The 22,598-nt window shown below is 42.5% G+C and overlaps 1 protein-coding gene across 2 annotated transcripts in view; it reads left to right on the top strand.

Moving 5' to 3' along the window:
• The window catches only part of GSK3B (glycogen synthase kinase 3 beta), a 61,015-nt gene that overhangs the window by 5,908 nt on the left and 32,509 nt on the right, over window positions 1–22,598 (top strand). For both annotated transcript variants that reach the window (XM_053370494.1, XM_053370493.1), the window contains exons 2-4: window positions 14,111–14,304; window positions 18,629–18,712; window positions 20,012–20,122. In XM_053370494.1, coding sequence (XP_053226469.1) covers window positions 14,111–14,304; window positions 18,629–18,712; window positions 20,012–20,122 — 389 coding nt within the window. The remainder of the gene's footprint in view (window positions 1–14,110; window positions 14,305–18,628; window positions 18,713–20,011; window positions 20,123–22,598) is intronic.

Genomic DNA, 22,598 nt, shown 5'->3' with positions numbered 1-22,598 from the left:
CCTGGGGAGAGTGTTCTGTAAATGGGAGGCAACTGCTAAGAAGCCCAGTTCTCATGTTGCTCTTCACTTCCCTCGGACAAGACACATAGAGAAGGGCCTTAGATTATGAGCATAGAGTCTGTGTTAGTTTATGTGAGGAGAGGTGGTCCCTGAGTTATTGGGGTCCTGTGCTGCATAAGGGTTAACAGGTCAAAACTAGCATCTTGAATTGATCCTGGAAACTAATTAGAAGCCTGTGCAGTTGTGCTAGAACTGGTGTTACACATTCAGACTGTCTGGTCAGCAATTTGGTTGCCAGATTCTGCGCCCATTCCAGTTTCTGAACAGTCTTCAAAGGCAACCCTTACTTTGGCAAAATAGGAAACCATAGTTAACTGAAAACTTCCTAATTTGTTTGTTGTCTTGCACAAAGTGGTTGCATGTGTGTCCAGAAATCTCATTCGTATTTCAGCAATATATGATATAAATAATCCAATTCTGGCCATTGTGTTCAGTGGAGGTTACAGCTAGGAATATGTAATAAGCATTGTGGCCTTCCTAAGTGTAAATGCTGCCACTGCACTCATTGTTACAGAAAGAGGAATGAAAACCACATGAAATGTCACTATTCAACACGTCCATGTAATTGGTAGGGATGAGCAGTTTTCAGTGCATAAAGTCATAATGTCTCTTCAGTAATGTAATTTGAATGATCCAATTGAATCTCTGAGTCTTCATACACTCCACATTAAATTAGTTTCTTACTCATACCTGATTTATATATTATAATACTATCATTCATTTTTAGGTTGATATTTTCTGTGAAGTGCCCTGAGACCTCCGGGTATAGGGCAGTATATAAATTCAATAAATAATAATAATAATTCAAAATTTCTTTGCAAGCTTTTTCACACTGAATGTGACTGAATGAAAATAGGCTTTCCTCCTGTGTCTTACTTGGGATAGACGTTACTGTTGCCACTTTAAAACAGGTCACTTTAGATTATTCTCACATTAGGAGACATTTCAAGGAGTGGCACACATCTCTGCTGGTCTTCAGTAGCCTGGTTGCCTCCTCTTGATTGTCTCATGACTCTTAAACCCTTCAAATCATTATGATAAATAGCCATGTAGGGTCTGTTCATGGTCTTGATGACCAATGAGGCAGTCCCTGAGAGTGTACTTATCATCTTGAGGTCTTTAAAGTGGTTTCTCCTGTCTGTGAGTGATCTGTATTTCTGCAGGCAAAGAAAGCAAACTGTTGGTCTCTTTTTTTCAGCGCCATCTTATGAATGTTTACTTAGAAGAAAGTCCTACCATGTTTTTGGGGCTTAACTCCCACCTAAGGCTGCATAAGAAGGCGGCCTATATTCTCTTGGGCCGTTCATTGATACAGCTAGGTTTTCTCAGCTTCTACTTCCAAAACCAGTCATGTCTCTCACAGAAACTTTCTAAAATGTATACACTGGCTACCATCTTGTCCTGCTACCCAGCACACTTGTCTGTACTTTTAAAATCTTTTTATTTGCCCATGCAACCATAATTCTGCTCATATTTCCTGTTACCTCCTTGTGACAGTTGCTCCTTCATTTCTGCCACCTGCAACTACCCGAAAGTTTCCTTTTGTCTTAAATGGTGGTGGCAGGGATGTGAATTATTTCATTCTAAATCAGCTGAGCCACAGAAAAGAAACAGATTCTGGGATTATTGTTTCTGGAAGGGGTGGGGGACAACTCTTGCTGTCTTCCCCTTGGCCAGGCAGTCTCAATTTCTCCCTTACCTCAAGGCCAGATTGACAGAAAGAAAACACAAAAGCATGTGAAATGCCCCTGAGGATGCTGACTTAGCTGTTGAATACGTACTTGGTTTTCCCTTGGAACAGTTGACTGCAAAAGTTCTGATTTTATGGTGACATCCCTTTGCTTACTCTAATTTTGTATTTGGGGTATGAAAAAGTAGACTCTTTCCAGCAGAGTACCCTCTTTTTGTTGTTTAGCTGTGTTTTAAAACATGCTGTGCAATGCACAGTACTGGCCTCACTCTTGCTTCTTCATTGCGCATGTGGGCGGACAGCACTTGGAAGTTGCAGTTGAGTCAATTTTGATATTCCATTCTCTCCACTTCCTTGAGCATAAGTACCACTGAAGTCTGTAAGAATTACTTTGGAGCAAACATGCATAAGATCATGTTAAGAACAATTTTTTAGATCAATACGGTTAGAGTGCATACTCTGCATGCTTCTCAGTTTCGGTCCTTGGAGTCTTTGGTTAAAAAGATTACAGTAGACATCAGGTGATGGGAAAGATTTCTGCCTGTGGCCATTAAAAAACCACTTCCAGTAGACCAGGGAAAGCCAACATGGCCCTCCAGGTGTTTTGGATTACACCCCATTGGCTCCACCCACCATGGCCAGTGATCGTGGATAATGGTTGTAAGCCAACATGTGGACATAGCTGGAGTGGGCAGTATTGGGCAGATGGGTTGCTGGTCTGACTTGAAAATGGCAGCTTCATATATGGGGTAGGAGAGAGAGAAGTGAGAAATAATGTGATAGCTGTTTGGATTATTAAATTAACATGGTTACAGCAGAAGCCATCAAATGGGATTTGTCTCCAGAGAAACAATGTATTCCCAAATTATGATGAAATTTGTGTTTTGAAATAATGTATTTGTATTTAGTTTGCATGGAGTGCCATTTCATCACTACAGACTGTCACATCATCCAGCTACCAACTGTTTACACAGGCTTAGGACAGTTTTTGTTTATATTCATTACTTGTTACAATTTTCGCCTTCATTGTTAACATTTTGGATTGTATTTTCCTGAGCTTGGAAGAGGTCACTGTTTGCAGGGTTGCTACATAATTATTAATACTTCCAATATAAACATGCTTATATCAAAAACCTTTACAGTTCCTGATGGCTTCAAGGTTATTCATTGGTGGAAATGAAAGGTGATACTCAACTAAGTTGTTACATGCATGGAATGATGTTTGCTTGCACACCTGGGACTTCTTTCCTCTCGTCCCTTTGTCTGCCCCCTATGCCCCCCCCATTTGCTCTGGAAGGCTGGGGGAACCCTCAGAAAAGGTTTAGGGGACATGCAGCCTTACGGGGGGGGGAGTCTTGTTGGACCTCGTTATGTGCATTCATTTAGTGTTATGCTGAATGCCACCCTTTATTTTAAAATTAGGGCTGCAGCTTTAATTGATGAATCAAAATGATGAATGAAAGTTCTTGACCCAATTGTTTAAAAAATTGATGCTCCCAGTCCTCTGTTGATGATGCTTTTTTGAGGTGAGCTACTGTAGCCAGGCTACTGCGGGAGGCAGTGGAGGACAGAAGTGCCTGGCGTGCTCTGGTCCATGGGGTCATGAAGAGTCGGACACGACTAAACAACAACACTGTAGCCAGGCAACCCCCCCCCCCAATAATCATGAAATGGGAGATTGCAAGGGTCACTAGGGCACTTTCCCATTTCCTATGGGAGGTGTGCCTGGAGGAGGAAGTTGAATGTTAACTCACTTATGCCTGGAGCCACGGGGTCTAAAAAGGAACATATGAACAAAGGTCCATTTAGTCCAACGTTTTGTTCCTGCAGTGGCCAACCAGATGTGTGTGGAAAGCCTGGAGGCAAGACATGAGTGCACAAGCATTCTTCCACTCCTAATCTCCACTCCAGCCATTGGTATGCAGAGTCATATAGTCTCCCATAACGGTAGTCGCTGATGATAGCTTTATTCTCCATGGATTCGTCTAAACCTGTTTTAAAGCTGTCTAATTTGGTGGCTATCATTGCATGTTGTGCTAGTGAGTTTTATAATATGCTCTGTGTGAAGAAGTATTTCTTTTTTTCTGCCCTCAGCCCTCCCACATTTAGCTTCATTGAATGATCCTTAGTTCTAGTATTATTGAGAACATTCTTCACTCTTCACTTTCTCCACACCTTGCAGAGTTTTATGCATCTTTGATTATGCCCCCTCCCCATTTACTCACCTCCCCAAACTAGAACCCCTCCAAATGTAATGATACCTCACAGGAATGTTTTCCCAGCTCCTTGATAATTTCAGTTGCCTTTTGCTGAACTTTCCCAACTTCGCAATAGCCTTTTTTGAGCTGAGGCAGTATATAGTATATAGTATTCCAAGCATTATGATATTGTCTGTTTCCAACGATGGAGAGCATTTGGTATCGACCTTTGGAGCAGTGAGATGTTTGCTGATGGGAAAAGGAGGAGAAAGTGACAGTTTTGACTAAAAAAAATCTGATAATGTGTGGAGATGACTATCTTGACCACCTGAGGTAGGAACCTTGTGTTCAGTACTGGAAAGGAACAGGATTGCCCTCCCTTCAGGGGATATTTTTGCAAAAGTTTCTTTTTAAAAATGCTACAATATGTGTTGGATCAAGGGAACTCATCACTAAGAGGGCTTAGGCAGAGAAAATGTGGGGAAGACTTCTAATTTCAAACTGCAGGGAAGGGACTACTTACGGTATATGTCTGCCAGTTATGTCAATGGTAGCATCAAGAAGAAGCTTTTGAAACTACCATAGCTTCCATCCAGGAGTCTGCAAATTTGGACCCTTTTTTGTATCATATTGGCTCATCCTTTTCAGTTTTTTCTCCAATGTGCTGGCACACTACAAATATATGAGTGGGTTGATAAAGCAGTTCAGTTCAGTCCAGTCGTGTTGATTATAATGAAAGATCAAGAAACTATAAAGTACTCGTGTGGCAGTGATCACATGTGTTTTACTGTTTGGCCTGACATCAGCATCAAGAATATTCATGACAATCATGGTCATTCATGATACAATATGTAAGGAAGGGATTCATCTGTACTTCTAACTGGATGTCATCCTATTCAGGGCACTGTCAATAAAAGGAGGCTTACTGTCTTTCCTCCCTGACAATGAGCCACGTCAAGGGGACAGAGAACATTCAGGTGGACTGGCTGAGCAGACCACTGCTAATGCCTGGGCTGTAGCACCTCTGTAGACAGATATACAAGAAAATGTGGCACAAAATGAAGTGAAACCATTCACATCTGACTCAGACCACCAACTCAGAAGATGCTTCATCAGATTCCCACCCCACATGGTGGAAGGGATGGATGCCTTTCATCTGACCCCCTTACTTGCAAGTTTGCTAAAGAAAATATGGCTGGAGAAGACAGAATTCATTCTAATGGTACCTGCAGTGCCTCAGTGCCATTTTAGCCAAGTCAGCTGTGGTTCTCATATATATTGTGTCTGACCATAGCACTAACATAGAACACATCAGGAGCTGCTCAAACACCCACTCAGTATGGCTGAACTTGACCATCTGGAAGACCACCGGGAAAAGACTCACAAAGGGGTGGATTGCTGGACTATAATCCCAGCAGTCTTTGCCTCCCACGAACCAGGCACCCCTGTGGTTCTACCTGGGAGACCTTCTTATGCTGGTACAAGAAGAAACACAGAAGCGCTTCCAAAGTGCTACTACCAGAAATTGTACTGTTCCTACAAGATGGGTTCAAATTGGGGCTCAAACCAAACACGTTGAAAATACAGGTTTCAGCATTGTCCTCGATCCTATCTAGATGTTCATTGGTTATGCACAGCTCACATCTCAAGCAGTCTGTGATACAACATAGGTTCCCAACATGGGATCTACATACTGTCTTACAACACCTACTGTTCAAGCCCCTGAAGGAGGTGCCACTCTGAATCCTATTGTTCAAAGTGCTGTTCCTGATTTCTGTGACCTCAGCAAGACTCATGTCTGAGCTTGGGACCTTGTCCATCTTAAAAGAATTGTGTATAATCTACAGTGGTACCTCTGGTTAAGTACTTAATTCGTTCTGGAGGTCCGTTCTTAACCTGAAACTGTTCTTAACCTGAAGCACCACTTTAGCTAATGAGGCCTCCTGCTGCTGCTGCGCCGCCGGAGCACAATTTCTGTTCTCATCCTGAAGCAAAGTTCTTAACCTGAAGCACTATTTCTGGGTTTGTGGAGTCTGTAACCTGAAGCGTCTGTAACCTGAAGCGTCTGTAACCCAAGGTACCACTGTACTGGGAGTAGATCGCAGTCTCTTGGGAGTTGGACGTATAATGGACTGATGCTACCTTCTTGTAGTATACCTTCTTGTAGTATAATGGACTGATGCTACCTTCATACCAAAAGTTAACTCCACATTCCACAGTCAACAGGACCTTACAGATCTGACATCATCATCATCTGAAGATCCCAAAGTGGTTCATAACATAAAATACAAAATGAATACACAACAAGCCTCTTCATTCATCCCTTTGTGGTGTACTGGAATGCTATGCAGTAGTGCCTAGTCATAGTTTTCCATATTTTTGAACTGGAAAACTATGATTGCCAGCTTCAAGACAAGCAAAGATCCGGGGTCCCCCCCCCCAAATCAAGTGGACTATAAGCAAACTGTGGTTTGAAATTTGTTTTAAGGTTTTGGCTTGTTCCTCAATTGTAGCCCAGACTTAAGAAACTCAAATACATATGCTAGGTGCCAAATGATTCCTTAAACAAGGGTAACAGTTGCAAAAATGGAATGCCTAGTTGCCATTTTTGGGCAAGACATTTTCAATATGACTTTTTGGTTTTCTAAAATTCATTCTGATTGTGCAGATAAAATATAACTGATAGAATTCTCCAGATGGTGGAGATGTCAGGGGCCATCCTGATGACCAGGCTTCTTCACTTGGCCGCAAGTGGTTGATAGCCAGATGCGCACAGTGGCAGAGTTTCATGCTCCGGCACCAGGGGCGCAGAGAGTAGGCGGGGGCGGGGCTGGCGCAAGTCCTCGGGGCGTGACACGCCGCCCGCAGGGGCGTGGCATGCATCCCAGGGGCATGGCACATCGCCTGCGGGGGCATGGCACCCAGTGCACGGGGCGGGGCAGCCGCGATGGCACCCGGCTGGGATCGCGCTGCCGGGGGCGGTGCACTCCCCCTGCACTTCTCTTCCTCCGCCGGTGGATGTACATCTGTCTGGTGCCTGGCTAATTTCTAACACTGCTATAGCCACATTTCCCCATAGTTAGACAAGCATAGAATTATTAATAATTAGAATATCCCTGGTTTAATCATAGTTTGCCTGAAGAGCAAAAGCCTTGTTCATCTTGTGGATTATTAAGATACGGTTGTCTGAATGAAGCCATAGTCATTTTATAATCTATACTGTTTGCAACAGTTTATTTCACATATAGAAGTGAGTTTTGTTTAGGAATTTTGTTCTGTATTTAGCCTGTAAAAGATGTCAGAATGTCTCATAAAGTATGATCTGAGAATAACTGATTTATATAGCTTTGAATCTGAGGAAGTGTAAAACCAACTGCCTTCACTAAAGTGGTTAATTTTGAATAGTGAAGTTGCTTGAGTGTGGCCTGAATGGCAGGAATAGGATGACCCTACAATTTTAGGGTCTCCTTTTTCTCCCTTTCTGGAATTCCCATGATCCATTGATTGGCATGTATTTAAATTTATAAAGCAAAAAATTTTAAGATTTATTCACAGTTAAAACATAAATTGATCCTGAATATTCATTCAGACCAAAGCCAATCTAGTCCATCTTTTCTCCCACAGTGGCCAGTTAGGTGCTTTTGAGAAGTTCACAAACAGGATTTAATGTTAATAGCAATCCCCTACTGTTTATGTCTGGTGTCTGCTATTGAGGTTCCATTTGGGGCTATTATTGCTATCAATAGCCATTGGTAGGCATATTCAGTAAGGAAAAGTAATTTTTTTGAAGTTATCATAGGGCTAGAAACACATTCTGTTCATCATGAGCCTCTTCTTCCTTCCAACTCCAAAATGGAAATGGGGGGGAGGTTTGTTGAGCCCTGTAGTATTCTGCCTCCCAACTTTTGAAGCAAAGGAAAAGCAGTTCACTGTCAGCATATGACAATAACAACTGCAAGAAGGAAGGAATGTGGTGCTTATGCGTTGTTTCGTAAGTGTCCCAGCAACCAGCATGCACTAGACCTGGAGTCCCCACCACAATGGCAGCAGAAACTGCACTATCCATAAACATCTCCCTTGGCACCAAGGCCCTCTGCTTTTCCTAATTTTAAAAAATGTAGATGCTTAATTCTGCATGGAGCTGAGTATGTGCCCAATTAACCATGTTGGGTTAAGCACCTGCTCATATATCTCTGGCACTGAAATCAGCAGGTCTTAAACATGCTTAACTTTAGCTTGATAATGTCCCAAGTTTGTAGCCAGTTCTATTAGAACTGTCTGTCTTAAATGGAATGAGAAGGCATGTGTGTAGATAATCCTAGCTACTGAAAAGTGGTTGTGTTACTAATTATGAAGAATGCCTGTCCATATTACTGGACAGTGCTGCATAAACATAAACCTGCATGTCCACATGCTAAGTATCTTGATAATACTTTTTTGTGAACTGAAAATAATTGCTTTGGGATCTGCCAAGAATACCTAAAAAGTCTGGAAAAGCCTTGGTTGCTGATAACCTATGTACAGATCTTGTTAATATATTGCCAGGATGCTTTTTTCTGGGGTGTGTGCTGTGCGATACTTGGGAAGCCCAAGAATTTCAATGATACTGTATAGTCAACGTGTGTGAAAGAGGAAAATTTTTGTCTGTTTGTTTTAGAGCAAGGTTAGGAAACATGATCTGGCCAGTGAGTGAGATGCTTACCTCTCCTTTCACATGCAGGCCACCTGTAAATCACTTGACATCATTGCATAATCTGTTAAAAGTTCAAAGGAGTTTTGTACAATTATCAATCTGTTGTTTGGTGGTTATATCAACCCCCTTTGAAGCTGTGCTTTCAGCACCAGTCATCTGTAGGCCTGGGCGAAATATCGATATACAGTGGTGCCTCGCAAGACGAAATTAATTCGTTCCGCAAGTTTTTTCTTCTTGCGAGTTTTTCGTCTTGCGAAGCACGGTTTCCCATAGGAATGCATTGAAAATCAATCAATGCGTTCCTATGGAGACCGTCTGGGGACAGAGGGGAAGTGCCGCGTGCCTTCCCCTCTGTCCCCGGACCTGTTTAAAGCAAGGGGCGGCGGGGAGAAGATCGCTTCTCCCCGTTGCCGCCCCTTGGTTCAAAAGGGGTCCGGGGACAGAGGGGAAGGCGCATGCGCCTTCCCCTCTGTCCCCGGAGATTGCAGGGCTGGCAACGGGGAGAAGTGATCTTCTCCCCGCCGCCCCTTGCTTCAAAAGAGGTGTGGGGACAGCGGGGAAGACGCACTGCGCTTCCCCGCTATCCCTGGAGCTTGCGGGGCAAGCTTCGTTTTGCGAAGCAAGCCCATAGGGAAATGCGTCTTGCGAAGCGGCTAAGAAAACGAAAAACTCATTCGTCTAGCGAGTTTTTCGTCTTCCGAGGCGTTCGTCTTGCGGGGTACCACTGTATTGTCCAAAACCGGTTTGAAGTCCATTTCGTGATATCTGTTTCATAATTTCTGACCTGGCAATATATCATGAATCATGGTGTGTGTCTGGGTGCCATGCAAAAATTACAGTGGGAAAAATGATGAAGCCAGCCAAAGCTTCTCTTGATTCCTGCAGTCCCTGTTAACTCTGCCGACTCAGCTCTCCCCTGCCTCATGCAGGGGGCAGCAAATCACAAGAGCAAGTGCTGGCAAAAATCACAATGCAGGAGAAACCTGAAGTCAGCCAATGCCTCTACATCCTTATTTTGGACACCATGATATATTGGGATATCACAATGTTTAACTGATGGTATATCACAATGTTGAAAACCAGATACTGCCCAGCTGGGAGCGCACTTCCAAAGAGGGTCCCTGTAAACTTCAGGTAGCTCATCCTTGGTTAAAGAGAGATGTAATGAGTCCCTAGGACACTTCCTGGAGATGGTGGTCTGATGCAGAGGAGGAATGGGATGGTTTTGGGGGAGTCTGATCTGGCTCTAGTGGGTTGGGGTTGATGGTTATGGACACCAAGAAGTGGATGATGTAGGGGAAGGTCCTAGTGGCATTGGATGGGGGGAGGTTTGGATCTCCAGGAGGGCTTGAATGAATTATCTGTGGGGCTTCTGGGGGCTTCTGTACCTGCAAGAGAACTGGCTAGAGAGCCCTTTCCTTTCAGGGAGAAGCCTTCCCCCTTGGGAGAGGTACCTAGGTAGTCAGCTCCTTTCAGCATCTCAGTCTCAAAGGACACAGTGACGCCAGTGGTGGTGCAGGCTGACACTGCATGTTTGGCCAGCACAGTGTGGAGTGTATGTTGCTCGTTGAATCAGCAGCTTAGCAATACCTAGTCATTTAACTTAAAGCTCTGTTGTGCCTTATTTTGTCACCTGTAGACCTATGTTTGGGCACTGTGCTGAATTCCTGAATAAAACCTGGTTGTGGTGAAAGCTCAAGTTCTGAATTTGATGAGTGGAGCCAGGACAGGAGGCGCCTTAAAGTATCTGCAAGGGGGGAGAATGTTCCTAAAATGGAGCATTTTTGCCTTTGTGGAAAAAACTTCATATAGCTTCCTCTGGAAAAAAAAGAAAACCCTCATTTTTTCTTTCTTTCCAGGGGAAGCTGTTTGCATTCAAAGCATTGGAGGAAGCACTTTGAATACAAACTGCTTTCTGTGCAGCTGATCTCAGATCATGGTTGGGATTTCAGCTGTGCAAGGTTCTTTTCAGGCTCCTACTATCAGCTGATCATTGGTGCCTGCAGAGAGTCTTTGAAGCACTGACAATCAGCTGATAGTTGAGGCTTCAAAGTTCTCTGCAAATCCCTTTTGACACAGCTGCAACTTTGCTTGCCCCAGTGGTTTTAGTAGGCGTAACTCAAATATGTTGGAGAAATTGTAGTCATAAAGGTGCACACTGTGGTAGGATTAGGAATGCTTGTTAGCGGCATGCTTTCTGTTTGAGGTTTCTCAGAAAATAGTTCAGATATTGAAATAAAACATTGAGCTTACCCCTCAATTATGTCTATTAAGTATATATGAGCATAGTAATTCAGACATTAAAAGAGTTACTAATATTTCTAATAGCATCCTACCGATAGTTCAAAAATAGAAGAATATGGAATGCCTGGACTTGTCACTGTTGTATCACAATGTATGGGATGTAGCCATTGTGGACAAACTAACACATCAGTTATGAGTAGTTGGGAGCAAGGAAACTCTAGATTAGTTTTTTTGCTATTTTAACACCACACCAAACAATAATATGCCCCTTCCTCAGTGAAAACTTGATCTGGATGTTGCATTAAGTGTCTTTTAAGAAACAGATACTCAGGACTCTTTCATAATACAGTTTCTCCTTGTTTCCAGGACCAGTGGGTCTGGACGGAGCAGGGCCGGAGATGAGTGATTAGTGAATTATAAACATTTTTATTTGAATGTGTGAGGAATGGATATTTTGTACCTATACTGTATGCATATTGTTGATTTTATGCTTTATTAGGTGGCAACATGTCCACCATCTTTCTCTGTTTTTTAAAATGTAGATTTATTAATAAAATTGGGAAATGACTTAGGAAATAAAGTGGAAAAGAAAATTAAATACTTAGGAGTTTGGATTGCATCTAAAAATCTGAAAGATAACTATAAAAGTGTGTGGACCGAAATTAAAAAAGACTTTAAAAAATGGGAGCAAACGAATCTGTCATTTTTGGGTAGAATATCTGTAATTAAAATGAATGTTCTCCCCAAAATGATATTTTTATTTCAATCATTACCAGTAATATCCAACTCTAATTGCTTTACACAATGGAAAAAAGACATACTAACCTTTCTATGGCAAAAGAAAAAAACAAAGATTAAATATAAAATACTAACAGATGAAAAACATGAGGGGGGGTTTGCTTTCCCAGATTTGAAATTATATTATGAAGCAACCTGTTTAAGATGGATGAAAGAGTGGATCAAATTGAAGGGTGTAAATATACTGGTGCTGATCTGATCTATGGGTGGCACGTGTATAAAGGTAAAGGACCCCTGACCATTAGGTGCAGTCATGACTGACTCTGGGGTTGGGGCACTCATCTCGCTTTATTGGCGGACCGGTCATGTACAGCTTCCGGGTCATGTGGCCAGCATGACTAAGCTGCTTCTGAACCAGAGCAACGCATGGAAATGCTGTTTACCTTCCCGCCGGAGCGGTACTTGTCACGGGGATTTGAACCGCCGACCTTCTGATCGGCAAGCCCTAGGCTCTGTAACCCACAGCAACACCCACGTCCCTATCTCTGGTATAAGAAAACTAGGGTTCACAAGGGATTTTTAAATCATGTGTCTGTCTAAGGTCTGGATGAGGCATAAATATATTTTAGAAAGTAACACTCCTGGTTGGTGAAAGCGGTTGCAGTAAAAAGGATAAATATGGATATGATCTGGGAAATGGACAAAGACCTCCTTGAATATAAAATGGCAACATAAAACTAAGAGATAGGGAGGAGGTGTCAAAATTGGATACTTGACTGGTTTCAATACTTCCAAACAAAGCAGATTTTAAAAAAAGATGAAAACGATTTGTACAAGAAGAATCAGAATGTGAAAAAGTGATTTTAGGGTCTAACAAAAAAAAATATCTCTAAAATATATAAACTATTGCTAGAAAGGGAGACTAAAGATGAACTTATAAAGGAGGCAATAACAAAATGGGCTATTGATATTAGGCATATTATTGAAATTGCTGAGTGGGAAAAAATATGGAATTCAATAATGAACTCTGCATGATGATATAAAAGAAAATATGCCAAAAAATACAATGTAGATGGTATTTGACACCAATCAAAATGACTATAGTGTATAAAAGAAGCTCAAAACTATGCTGTAAATGTCTAGAAGTAGAGGGTACATTTATTCATTTATGGTGGAAATGTAAATGAGCAAAGGAATTTTGGGAGATGGTGTACAAGAAGTTAAAAATATATATTTAAATTCACATTTCCCAAGAAACCGGAAGCACTCCTTCTTGGGAATACTTGGGAATGAGTTACCAAAGAAGGCTCACAGCCTATTTCTATATGCAGCAACAGCTGTGAGGATAGTATAGGCAAGATACTGGAAACAAAGAGAGACCCCAGGGAAAGAACAATGGCTAAATAAATTAACTGAATATGCAGAGCTTGCCAGTATGACATCCAAAATAAGAAATCAAGATGACAAAAAGATGAGGAGTGAGTGAGAATATCTAGGGGAATATTTACAAAAAAATGTCCTCAAATATAAATTCCAGGTAGGGGATATTTTGTGACCAACAGTAGACAATATAAAAGATACTAAAGTGTGGAAAATAAGATGAAAGAATTGATGCATATGCAGCTGAGCAAGAATTAAAAAGAACTGTCACGTAATGCTGAGAGGGAAGTCAAAAAGAACTACTGGATAAGAATGGAAAATGGTGTCATTGTAAAACTGAAAACAAAAAAAGGATGAGTTCTTTCCAGCACAGAGTTTCTGTTTGAGTGCTTCTGCAATGTTAACCTTTCAGTATTGATTTTACTATAGTATTTTTCAGTGCTCTGCATATTTAAAAGAATATGTTTCTCAAAGAAGCAACCCAGTTGAGTTCAGGTTCTCTTCATAGTTGGCCAATATACTCTGTTGTAATTAACGCTGAAAAACAATAAGGGAGCCCAAATCTTACTGCTTTCTGCCAGATATAATGTAAGAACTTTTATCTTTTTGTGTTCTTAACCCTGATGCTACTGATAACCTGAATGCCAAATCTTCAAAGTCTTCAGAGAGAGAACTGGATAGGAATGCTTTTATCTGCAGAAAAGTAGAAATGTGTTACAGTGGGCACCATGTGTCCCAGATCTCTGACTTTGCACAGCAATGTCCTTTTTTTATCAGGATCTCACCTGAATAGCACTTTACAGGTTTTAGCCAGATACTCAAGATTTATTGCAGTAGTTTCAGTAAAATCAGTAGATCAATATTCATTGGAACAGTATAAGCAATAATAAATATGTCAGCTTATATTTCTCCATCTTATGAAAATAGAAAACTGCAAAAATAAAATATATATATTGTGGAACAAATAAGTAGTTGGAATACTCTTTTTTATAAGGAAAAAAGCTATCTCTCATAACACAGTTTTCTATATGGAGATATACCTTGCGTGATATTTTCTTTTGTAATAGATTTTTCCATATTAACTGCCTCACTTTTTGTATGTTTCAGGAGACAAAGATGGCAGCAAAGTGACCACAGTGGTAGCAACTCCTGGGCAGGGTCCAGACAGGCCTCAAGAAGTTAGTTACACAGACACCAAAGTGATTGGAAATGGATCTTTTGGTGTTGTATATCAAGCCAAACTCTGTGATTCAGGAGAACTGGTTGCCATTAAGAAAGTTCTGCAAGACAAGAGGTTTAAGGTAAGAAGTAAGAAAAGTTAAGAACATTCATGATACTATTTATTCTGTTCTTATGAGTCAGTCCTTGATGAATGATGTTTCCCTAGGGAGTATATTGTGAGCATTGACACTGTAGTCTTATGATTGTATTTTTGTCCAGGATATATAGGAAGGAAGCTGGAAATTCTGCCTTTGAACTGTAATGCATTTCTTTTGACCTTGTAGTGATGTGATGACATCTCAATAATCAGGTGGAAAGAAAACTACTTTCTTAGTCATTGCATTTTTAAAACTTCAAATTATTCTCATATATTAAGGTTGCACTGCTTCCTTTAGGCATGCTCACCCATGGGTAGTTGGAGATTTCCCCTGGGGCAGTCTATTTCTTGCTGGGCGGGTGTCTGGATGAGCCAGCAGAATGTGATTCCTTTGTGCCCAGTCTTTTTAACTGTTGCCACCAGACACTTCTCCCATCGAGAAATTGGAGATTGCTCCAGCATCTCTGATCAGCAGTGGCTAAAGGACTCAACAGCTCCCTAACTATGCCAGTTCCTTATGCCAGCCTTCAGACCAACTACCAAGTAATAATACATTGAGCCAGTGGGAGATTTACCTCTGTCACTGCTTCCCAGGGATAGATGAGAATCTGGCTTTACATGGAAGCAGCTGAGTCACTCAACTGCTTATGAACCACACAGCTGGTGCAGTACACCTCTGCTGAGCAGATCAGCCTCCACCCAAGTCCGTAACAAGGATGAACCCTCTGAGGCAGAGTGAAGCAACATGGAGGCATTTAAATTTCTGGTGATACTGCTGCACAGGGAAGGGGCAAGAAAAAGATGGTGGTTTCAGTCAAAGTTCCTGACCCCTTATAGCTCACCTGGTCCTTAGAAAGGGATCGGAACCAGCTATTAACTGGCCAAAAGAGCGTGAAGGGACAAAGGGAACCTGGGCTTTAGCATACAACTCAGTGCTTTCCCCAGGCACCCTGAGTGACAGAAGTAAGGACCTGGACAACTCATACACCTACAAACAGGAGACCAAAGTTTGGGATTCACTATGTCCTTAACCCTTCACTTATTAGAAAATAAGTTTCCTTGGTGTGCGGGACCTGGAAGAGTCTTGGTCACTTCCTGAAGTAAAGGAGGGACGAAAAGATTCAGTGGGGGGGCGGAATTGGGCTCTGCGATGTAATAAGAGCTATCAAAATTAAAATTAACTCCAAGCAAGAAGAGACTGTTTTGTATTTTATTGTGGGGTGATGTAGGGTTTTATTGTGGAGGGTGGAGGGTTTTGAGGTCCGCCGCCTCTCCTTGCTTGACCTAACAACCTCCAAAGCAATTACCATATTTTTGACTCCATAAGACACACTTTTTTCCTCCTAAAAAGTAAGGGGAAATGTTTGTGCGTCTTATGGAGCGAATGTGTGTTCCCTGGAGCCGCATTACCCAGGGGCGAAAAGCAGATCGTGCTTTTTTTTTTTTTTTTAGAAAGAGGGAAGGGGGTGTTGAAAGGAAGCTGCTGAGCAGCTGATTGGCAAGCGATCGGGAGGGAGATAAGGCTGCGGGTAAAGGAGGCTGCCAAGGGAGGCAGGGAAGTAAAGACCGCGAACTTGCAAAGAGAGGAGACAGGAATACTAAAAAAAGCAATGAGGAGAGCAATTAGAAGAAAAGGAGGAGCAAAAACTGCTCCAGCTAAGGAAGAGATGCTAAGGCAAACGAGGGAAGGGGGTGTTGAAACGAAGCCACTGAGCAGCTGATCGGCAAGCGATCAGAAAGGAGATAAGGGACGCTAGCAATAAAGGAGGCTGCCTGGGAGGTAAAAGTTTGTGGATCCTCAGGATTTTTGCATTGGGTCACCTCAAATTCACTATCAGATCACATAGCATGTCCATGGCTACAGCCTGCACCAAAAATAAAAAAATGCACCCACTGTTTCATGGGCGCAAAAATGTGGTTACAAAGCACGGATCCACATGGATCCTCAGGATTTTTGCATTGGGTTACCCCAAATTCACCATCAGATCACATATCATGTCTGTGGCCACAGCATGAACCACAAAAATAATAACATCCACTGTTCACTCAGAATATGTTTTTTTCTTTTTTCCCTCCTCTAAAACCTAGATGCGTCTTATGGTCAGGTGTGTCTTATGGAGAGAAAAATACGGTACCAGGTTCAGGAGAGATGTTTTCTTTGGAACTGCAACGGAGGAGGAAATCCCTTCTTGGTTTCTGCTCTGATCCTGTTAATTATCAGACTTCCTTGGCTTTGAAGTTTGCATTTAAAAAAACAATCCTGTAGGCTAGATAGAAAGATGCATTTAATGTTACATGTAATTTGGCCCTGAAGTGGATTTGAAAATTATTTGTTGAAAGAGATCAGGGAAGTGGGATACATGGAATTATTCTCATTTTATCCCTGTACAGCCATATGAAGTAGGCTAATCTGCATGATAATGACTTGTTCAAAGCTACTGAGCTACCTTCATAGTTAAGCAGGGATTTGAACCTAGGTTCCTCTGAGGCCCAAATGAACATTCTAATAGCTATTTTACTATTCTGGCTCTCTAATATGGGTTCCGAAAGTTTCATCTGATGACCAGCGTACATGCAGACTCAAGTAAATGTGTTGTTGCATGGAGTACCAAGAAGATATTGAGGAACCAGCTTGCTTTAGTTGGAATTGACCTAGTTGTGTCCATTTGATTGTCTACCAAACACATATGAATATTTTATAGAAATTGAGGTAGTGTGGAATGTTCTTCTGATTGATACTTTTGCTCAGGTCCAGGTTGTTCCTGGAAGTGGGCTTTGTGAAAGTACTTCTTTTTTAACCATCTGAAATGATAATTAGCTATAACTAGTTTAAATGGGCTGAGAGAGAGTAATAGGTCTCTGAAATTGAAGGATGAGCTGGTGCAGAGAAACAGCCTGAAAAATAAGTAGCAAGTAATCTTTTTATGTCAAGAGACACCTTTTTGCTTTTGAATTTGGAAGTAAGGATATTGCTTTGGAGCAGGAGAGAGTGCTCTAATGCTGGGCTTTAAGGCTTTAGGAATAGCTTTAACTTGCCTATCTGCCCCCAAACTAAAACTGGGGTCTCTAGATAGATACTCAAAGGTATCGTGGTGCCCACCAAAGCCTTGTGCCCCTTCAGTTTTTAAATTTTATTTCTGTGTTTTGGTTGGGGTTGTTTGCTTGTTCTATGGATTTGGCCTGTTGTATTTTTTTCTGTGATGGTGGTGGGGGTCCCTGAGTACACCAGTCTTTTCTGTAAAATTGGTGCTTGACTGTTGTGAACTTTCCTTAGATTTTCAAATGTGCCCTCAGCCCCCCCCCCCAGTGGTAGAGCCCTGAACTAGAGAATGCCAGAGATTGTAGACTGAGTTTTACTGTCCCAGAGTCAATGCTAGTTTCAGGTGTAGCCTTACTTGTATAGTGAATTAAAGTGCAAAATTAGATGAATTATGCACAACGGTGAGTCACACTGTCTAAGATCCATGAGCTTTCTGAAAAGCAAAATATAGGTTAGCTATGCCGAAATGGTTTTGAATCCTTTCCTCATGCCTTCCGCATACTAACGTAGTTTGACAAATGGAGCGCAGTGGGCAGTTACTAGAAAGAATCCCTTTTTAGTAGTCACACCCCAGTTGTGGAATGCCTTCATCAGATACCATCACTTGACACTTACTTGGGGGGTCTGTTCAGTGCCAGAGAAATACCATTTTAGTTCCCCAGACCATTTAGTCTAAATTATTTTAGTGTGTGTAAAATTCTTTGCACTAATGTAATATTCTGTTTGGTTCTGTCTCATTTTTCATGTTTATATTTTACTTCTTGAAGTTTTCAGTTTTTACAGTAAACTGTCCAGAAAAACTTGGTTATTGGGAAGTATATAAATATTGTAAATAAACGATTGTGTTTGTAATGAGAGATAATTTATAAAACAAATGAGTTTAAACTCTTACGTATGAAATTAATCTCCCTGCTGAAATATGAGGAGCTTCATTGGCATACTGCTGACTCGTGAAGACGCACCTGTTTAGAGAAGCATTACCCTCAATTCCTAGCTTGATCTATTTGTTGTAATTTCTGTTTTAACTGTTACACTATTTTAATTGTCTTAAAATGTATCATTCTGAATGTTTCGATATTAATAATATACTAATATTAATATTAATAATATATATTTAATATTAATAATATATTTTTATACTTGGCTGTATACTTGCAAACCATTTAGAAGCCAAGTGACAAGTGAGCAGTATATAAATAAATTAATGCAGATTAATAATAGGTTGTGTGCCTTTGTAATACCTGCCAAATATTATTCTCTTTTTCAGAATCGAGAGCTTCAAATCATGAGAAAGCTCGATCATTGTAACATTGTCAGATTGCGCTATTTCTTTTACTCCAGTGGAGAGAAGGTACGTTTTGAGAGGCGTGCAGGAAGCAAATCATTTGGGTTTGTGAGATGGTAGCAGCTGAGTAGTAGAATCAGCAGTTGCTGGCAAACTTGGGGCAGTTGTGCATCATCCTCCTCCTCCTCCTGCTTGTCACCATCCCACAAAAGTAGCCCTCAAAGTCAGAAGGTGGAGGAGTGAACAACAGTGGCAAGGAGGAGGAATTTAATGAGAACTTTACGGGGGGGGGGGAATGGGATGCATGAGAACTTGCAAGCTTTTGGCCGTGGAGCTCAGTTGAGCTGGCATCATCAGCACCCTCTTCGGGACAGGGAGACTACATTAATATCATGTTTTATAAAGAAAGTAAGAGAAAGATAGAGAGAGAGCGAGAGCGAGAGAGAGAGAGAGAAGCTAAATCAGATGAATAATTGGTTAGAGAGACTCTGGTCAGGAGCTGTAGCGTGTGGCAGGGTGGCGCAGTAGTGCTCATCTGATCTTTGGTTGCCCACATCATTGCTGCATACTGGGACGCAGGGGGGGCGGGGGGGGCAAGACATGCCCAGCAAAGGCAACCCACCACTTCTGCCAGTGCTTTTGCTCCACGCCATCTTTGCCGCTGCATGTCCCCTCCCTCTCGCCCTCCCAGTATGCAGCAGTGACATCGGAGGCTAGAGCACCAGTGCCCCACTCTGCCTTCTGCTACTACATGCTGATCGTTTGGAACGCATATGCCCACAGAGGCAGTATTTTAACTGTACCCTGTAAAATCTCAAACGTGCAAAATATAATTGCAAATGGCACTCATTGGGAAGGAACTGTTGTAACCACATGCCTCATTTAGGATACATTTTGCAGTTTCTAAATTTATCGGTTTCTTCTTTCCAGTCTTCCCATGCCATGCTTCATGGCACCTAGTTCTCATAAACACATCATCCAGGAAGCTTGCCCTTCAATCTGTTACTAGTACTTGAAGATACCATGTCACCATATACTTGCATATATTTTAAATACAGTTCCTTTTAAACAGATGAATACCTTTTTCAAGGGGTTGAAATATGGGTCAAAGTAATCCTACTACTTGCCTGGCCTCATTCGCACTGAAAAAATGTAATCCGCATGATATGGCATTTACAGACATGGTTGTCTTGTGCTACAAAAGTTAATGCATTTACTGGTATATGGTCTATGGATGTAAACAAGATTGTGTTTAAAAAAATATGGTTTCCCTCCTGTAAAAAGCACCATAAAAAATACCATACTTCTGGTTTCATATAACCTTTCTTCTTTCATCCCTGTGTTTTTCCTTTTTCCCATTTCCAGAAAGATGAGGTATACCTTAATTTGGTTCTGGACTATGTTCCTGAAACAGTATACAGAGTTGCCAGACACTATAGTCGGGCCAAGCAGACACTCCCAATGATATTTGTGAAGGTAGGTAAAATGAAACGATAACCTAGATGGTTGGTTGCTTGGTTGTGACATCAGACATAGGGCAGCAACCAGGTTTAGATGTTTGCTGGTAGAAATGGGTCTGCTAATGCCCATTCTTTCTAATGGCGGCCTCTTGCACCCTGTGCAGTGTTGCTCTGGAGAGCTCCTTGGCAATGGAGGCACTTGGCTGGGGAGAGCGCTGCTACTGCAAAGGGGAAGCTCAGGTGTACCACACGACTGCCCTGTTCTTGAAAGGAAGTGCAGGCTTGTCTAAGTGAGGGTTGATTTAGACATGCTGTTGTATCTACATGAGATTTCATAGCATACCTTTTTCAAGGGGTATTGCACATGGTGAGGGAAGTGTACAGATGATACTCGTATGTTTTTATTTATGCAGACGGTTGGGCTAGATGACCCTTCTGGTCCTTTCCAACTCTACAATTCTATGATTCTGTTAGGTTGCTAGGGGTTACTACCCCTGCTTTCCAGCCCATCTCCCACCTGCCAACCCATTTCCCCCTCCCTATACACCTTACCAAACTTTTATGTAGTCCCCCCCCCCTTGCTGCATTTTAAAATACAAACTTCTCTTTATCACAGCAACAGCTGTGGCGGCGGCAGCCATGTTGGGGAGGGAAGAGGAGACTTTATCTCCTTCGTTCCCCTTACTTTTGCAAGCAGTGGCAGCAACAAAGGGTGTATGGGAAGGTTGGAAAATTAAGCCCAACACTGATTCTCCAATCTGAAAGCGGTGCAGGGCTGCCTTCCCTTTTCCATCTCAGTCTGCTGCGGTTGTGAAGCTGAAGGCTGGCTTAGCCAGCCTACTTGTCCGGCATGCCGATCCCCTCATTGGCCTGGGCCAGGGATGTCCTGCCTCTGTCTTCCTCCTCCTCTGCCTCCGAGCTGCTGTAATGGCCCAGTAGCTTTGAGAGTCTAGTTCAGGCATGTCCAGAGTCCGTTTCGGGGGCCTAATCCGTCCCGTCGGTCGGTTTAATCCGGCCCCTGTGGCAGTTTTTCCTGGGGTAAAATAATAAAAAAGGTTAACTCCTTTGGTCGGCCTTCACGGCCCTTCACTTCATCAAATCTGGCCCTCTTTGAAAAAAGCTTCAACGCCACTGGTCTAGTTGGTCATCATGCTGTAGTTTGCAGCACTACCCAGTGGTGGCCCCATGAACTGCAGCGTGGCGACATTCTTACAGTTTTATTACTTATATAGGTATACAACCCATATGCCAAAATGGCTTCCATTTGCCATCTCCAGTGGGTTTCCAGCTTATATAGCAAAGTGCCAAAAAACTAGAAAGGCTGTTTCTTGCAATATCTTGGAAGTACTGATAAAAAAACAAAAATGACAAGGACAATTTTAGATATTGAGCAGGAATAGCTTTGTTGATTCTGTCCTGATGAATAGCTTCTGCTTGACATGTCCTGGCATGTGTTTGGACAATAAATTAATTGAAATATCTTTAGCACTTGCGTTTTTAATAGCACACCATTAGCGTTACTGTTGCCTGTAACTCTTACAGTACACGGTTCTTAGTTCAGAAGCTGGATTAATAATAATAATAATAATAATAATAATAATAATAATAATAATGCAGCCTGCTCCTCACTTGGCCTTCCTGTCTGCTCTGACTGAGGCTTCATAGCCTTCACCTTTTCCCTGGGCAGTTCCTTAGAAGGAGCAGATTCCACTCCTCTGCCCCAATGACCCAGATGGAATAAAATTTCTTCGAATTTAGTAAGTGGCCTAATAGAGGCGAACAAACTGGAGAAAGACACTGCTGCTGCCACCCCCCACCCCGATCCTCATTGTGTTTAAAGGGTGTGGATTATGTATACAGTGGTGCCTCGCAAGACGAACGCCTCGCAAAACGAAAAACTCGCAAGACGAAAGAGTTTTCCATTTTGGAGGTGCTTCGCAAAACGAATTTCCCTATGGGCTTGCTTCGCAAGAAGAAAGCCCATAGGGAAATCTCCGCTGGCCTTCAGAAGAGGTCCTGGACCTCTTCTGAAGGCCGGCGGGGGGCAAGTCTTTGCTCCCCACGCCTGCCTTCCCGGGATAGTGGAGAAGCGCAGCGCGTTTCTCCGCTATCCCGATGGCTTTTGAAGGCAGGCGGGGGGGAGCAAAGACTTTGGCCCACCGCCGGCCTTCAGAAGAGGTCCTGGACCTCTTCTGAAGGCCGGCGGGGGGCCAAAGTCTTTGCTCCCCCCGCCGGCCTTCCCGGGACAGCGGAGACTTCTCCGCTGTCCCGGGCGATCTGAAAATGCTGGCGGGCGGCAGCGAACGCTGCCGCCCGCCAGCATTTTCAGATCGCCCCGGGACAGCGGAGAAGTCCTTGCCCCCCCCCCCCAGCCTTCAGAAGAGGTCGGGGGACAGACTGTCCCCGGACCTGGTCTGAAGGCGGTTTCCCTAGGAACGCATTGATTGATTTTCAATGCATTCCTATGGGAAACCGTGCTTCGCAAGACGAAA

Source organism: Podarcis raffonei, chromosome 17, assembly GCF_027172205.1.
Source record: "Podarcis raffonei isolate rPodRaf1 chromosome 17, rPodRaf1.pri, whole genome shotgun sequence".
In the NCBI taxonomy this organism is placed as follows: domain Eukaryota; kingdom Metazoa; phylum Chordata; class Lepidosauria; order Squamata; family Lacertidae; genus Podarcis; species Podarcis raffonei.
This window is presented reverse-complemented; position numbering and strand designations above follow the sequence as displayed.